Below are 4,575 nucleotides of genomic sequence, written 5' to 3'. Positions count from 1 at the left end.
CTTCATTTGACTCTGTTTGTTTCTATGTATTAGGAAAGTCAGCTATGTTCCAGATCTTGAAAATAGTGGCCTTATGAAGAAGAGATCCTATGTCGTACAATATCCCCTACTCACCAGACCAAGCACTTGAGGTGTGTCTCCTGTGTAGGTTGCAGGTGCCCAACTCTTGTGGCTGAACCATGTTTATTTTCAGTCCAGTTGGCTGCAATGTTCTGACACACTAGGGAGGGCTGGGTTCCTGTGCTGTTAATAGGCCTGTCTGGAGCCACCATGGGCTTGTAGTTGCCATGTCAGTAGTCAGAGCTGATGCCTGTCTCAGCCTATTTGCTGGGACCACAGTCACACTGAACTGCAGGGCCCTCTCACTATGCGGCCCCCTAAGAGACTTTTGTTGCTGGGCTGATCTGGCCGTCAGACCAGATGCCTACTCCCAGTCCATCTATTGGGACGGCAGTCATACCATCTTGCAGGGTGCTCTTCCCTATATTGTCCCCTGAAAAGCTTTCATTTGTGGGTGGGACCAGACGGACTAGATGCCTGCCCCAGTTTACCCACCAGAGCTGCAGCTGCACTGATTACCAGTGTGTTCTCTCTGTGCTGCCAGGTATAAGATTCAGCTGCTTGGACTGCTGGTGCACTGTGATCATCTTCCCCTCTCCCCAGGGAAGGAGTCACTTCCAAATGGTGCTGGTCCCTGTTGGGGTTGCTTTCAGGGTGTGTTGGGGCAGTAGTCACTTTGGAGGGAGGCCGACAGAGTGCGGCGGGTTGATTGGGGTGGATCTGGAGGAGAACATGTGGGTGAGATGCATGGTGTTAGCAAGGTAGGTGGAGGCCATTCTTGCCGATCCCCACAAATGTCTTGCTATCTAGAAAATGGTGCCTTTTTGTTCTTGGAGAAGTATTTATTTACTTGAGATGAGTAAATAAATCTCCTCTTGTGTATTCCAAGCACTTTTCAAACTGCTAATTCCATGCTGTATCTCAGCAGGGTTATTTTTTTATGCTATCTCTTTAAGGGTGGAGACTCAGTTTTCTATTGCCCTCCAGCTCTCCTGGAGCTAAGCCCACTGATTTTTAAAGTACCTGGAGTTCAGGCCCACTGATTGTAGAAACTCACCAATTTAAGCCCCACTTGTTATCAAAGCCAAATATTAGGGGGACTCATCTTAGTGCAGGTCCCCCATACCTCGGGTGCCTGGTGTGGAAGTCTTATCTTCTTGTTTCACCATGCTTATGGTGTCCTTTTTGTTTGTGGTTAGTCTTGCCAGGTACTTGCTTCCCAAAGTATCTGCCTTTCCTACCTTTTCTGATATGGCCTCTTCTAGATAATTACTATGGAAAATCTGTTCTGCCAGTCTCCAGGTCCTTTTCAGAGTTAGTTGCACTAATGTGTCTATTATCTCAGTGTGTTTGTGGAGTGAGGTGATCTTAGGATCTTCCTACTCTGGCATCTTCCCAGAACTCCCAATATGCCTGAATTTTAAGACCAAACACTCTTTACAATCCCTCAGCAGAGGTAACTAGTAATAGATTAAACTAACTAGTATGTTGTGAACAAAGCTATATGCACAAAGTTTACTTTTGGGTTTTTGTTTATTTTTGTTTTTTACTGATCTTTGAACAGTCTTCTGATTTCCCATTGGAGAAAAAGGCAGTGGGTAACTAAACTTGACACATTTCTTCCTTTTTAATGACTTTCAGCTTCCCCTCTCAGAAAGGTCAATATCAAAACCTATTGATTCTTGGAACTCTTACCACAGTTTACCAACAAGAATTTCTAATACATGAAAAAATAAAAATTTAAGTAAAAATCAGGTTAGCAAAGGGTCACTGGTCTTATATTTTTAAAGTTTATTGAGTAGATTACACGTCAAAAGTAAAATAGATAATTATGAGCAGAAATTTTTCGCATTTGAAATTTGGAGAGCAGTGTTGGAATCAGATATTAGGTCATATATCTATGGATGTCCATTGCCTAGGAAGGTTCCACCATCTCCATGTCTTCAAACCTTACAAACAAAAAGATGTAGAATACTCTATACCTTTATGTCAATTTATATGGCTTAACCCAAACCACAGAATTGTCATGTTCCAAAGATGTAGAAACACTTTCCTGGAGGTCACTATTTTGTATCATCTCTGTTAGTGTAAGATGATGAATCATGAGATTTCTAGTGGGGAAGCACAAGTTCATAATCATGCTCGAGAGTACAGGAAGAAGGCCTAGTAACACAAGTCATCTTGACAAGGGCATATTCTGTTTCTGTCCCATTTCTAAATGGCCTCACTCTCTTTGTGGTAGAGTCAATATTCTCATAACCATCATCATTGGAGCTCAGGGAGGGCCTCCGATAAGGTCTGTGACTAATGATGGAGTAGCACAGTTCCTCAGAACCACTGCCATTCTCATTTTCCTGCCAAGCACAAAAACAATAATAACAATAAATAAAGGATCCAGGACCATCCATCAGATTTGAGCTTAGTGACTGCCCTTCCTTTCTTCTTGTCTGACAGTGATCTTACACATCAGGTATCCAAAGCCCTTTCTCCAAATCCTGATATCTTACAGACTTCATTTTAGCAAATATGTATTGTGCTCCGAGCTACTATTGTTATGCTTTCATTTCACTTCAAATAACAAAAGAGAAAAGAAGGATATTATTATCCTTCTGAATATCTAAAAGAAAGTAGTTGTATACATTAGGTCACACATAATCAGACATTAAATATGCAATAATCATACCTCAAATGAGTAATTACTCAAACGACATAAAAAAAACAAGTTTCATAAGACAAAGTAAAATTAAATTTCTGAGCTTAAATACATTCTCAGTTGCATAGACCATGAAAGAAAAATGAAAACATTAAGATACTATATTGTAATTAAATCAATAAAATGCTTGTGATGTAGTATTAAAAGGAATAAACATTTTTATATCTATTAATTACCACCATACTTCTAAATATAAATGTTAACTTCTGGGCTTAACTATTGGAACACAACATAGAAAACAAAAGAATTAATGTTTTATGGTAGTCAAATTATAAGTGTAAATTTATTTCATTTTATTTCTGTTATGGTAGTTTTGAAAATTAAAATAATAAACTTCAGTAGAATTGGGTCAACAATTAGAATTTGCCAGTCATCAAAATCAGTTAAAATAATGTTTTGTTTTTTTAATGTTCTCTATTTCAACATTAAAATGATAAATAAAAGTATTTAAAGCATAAGATACTTTGATAAGCTCATTCAGAAATTACAAGAAAGACCTACAGCTATCTTTAAATAAAGTCATCTGTATTTTGACATTTATCACACAAATTAATATTTTTATTACCTGATTAGAAGTAGATGAAACTTCTTTACCTGATGGATTAAAAAAAAATAAGATTTTTTGAACTATCATAAGATGGGGGAAAAGGGGGAAAGGATAAAATACAGTGACAAAACTGCAAGGAAGTCACTATCTAAGTACGTGACATTATCTCATGTTATTATTGAGGTTCTCAAGCTGAATGACAAGATCAGGAAAGAATAAATGTTAATATATGTGAATCTATGTAAAAGAACATATGTGAATATATGTTCAGGAAGCATTAATACTGTGTTTCTGTGTAATTTGCTAAAATAAATTTGCTAAATAAAGGTAGATTTTGGATTTGAGTAATAAAATTTTCTTCACAAATATGCTATGACAATAAAGTATGGCAAGTTCAAAGAAAGAACAATTATATATGAAATTTAGGATATAAATTCTATAATATGACAGATAGATACTGAAGTAACAAAATCAACTATTTCAAATTAAACACAAATATTAAGATTCAGGTTAATTGCATCTATGAAGGCTAAAGTAATTTATATTTTTGTTGTTAATCTGAGATCCACAACTGGTATTTATTTTAGAGAATTATTTCTTTATTTGTTCAAATCTGTTTTTTTTTTAAAGTTTCTTTTGTGTTTTATTTCCCTTGCTTCAGGAGACATATCTAGAAAGAAGTTGCTATGGACAATGTCAAAGAGATTACAAAACTAAAAGGCACATAAGGAATGGTAGAAGATATTTGCAAATGACATATTTGATAAAGGGCTAGTATCTAAAATATATAAAGATCTTATAAGCCTCAAAAACAAAAATAAATTAATAATCCAATTACAAATGGACAGAAGACATGAACAGAAATTTTTCCAAAGAAGACATCCAGATGGCCAACAGACACATGAAAAGATGTTCAACATCACTCATCATCAGAGAAATACAAATCAAAACCACAATGGGATACCACCTCACACTAGTCAGAATGGCTAAAATCAACAACACAAGAAACAACAGGTGTTAGTGATGACGTAGAGAAAGGGGAACCTTCTTGCACTGTTGGTGGGAATGCAAGCTGGTACTGCCATTGTGGAAAAAAGTATGGAGGTTCCTCAAAAAGTTAGTCTTCACATCCAAATTACCAACAGACACATGAAAAAATGTTCAACATCACTTGGCATCAGGGAAATCCAAATCAAAACCTCAATGAGATACCACCCCACACTGGTCAGAATGGTTAAAATTAACAAGTCGGGAA

At 36.7% G+C, this 4,575-nt stretch overlaps 1 protein-coding gene across 1 annotated transcript; it reads right to left on the bottom strand.

Moving 5' to 3' along the window:
* Window positions 1-1,415: 1,415 nt before the first annotated feature.
* GCSAML (germinal center associated signaling and motility like) lies at window positions 1,416-3,367 on the bottom strand (the record flags this gene model as incomplete). The annotated part of the gene is made up of 2 exons (XM_081809976.1): window positions 1,416-2,414; window positions 3,339-3,367. Coding segments are annotated over 2 exons (272 nt in total), but the record flags the coding sequence as incomplete, so codon positions are not given.
* Window positions 3,368-4,575: the final 1,208 nt, after the last annotated feature.

This window comes from Leptonychotes weddellii, unplaced genomic scaffold (assembly GCF_054177405.1).
Source record: "Leptonychotes weddellii isolate Sample4059 unplaced genomic scaffold, ASM5417740v2 HiC_scaffold_16212, whole genome shotgun sequence".
NCBI classification, from domain to species: domain Eukaryota; kingdom Metazoa; phylum Chordata; class Mammalia; order Carnivora; family Phocidae; genus Leptonychotes; species Leptonychotes weddellii.
The sequence above is the reverse complement of the archived record's forward strand: the minus strand, read 5'-3'. Positions and strand labels throughout refer to the sequence as shown.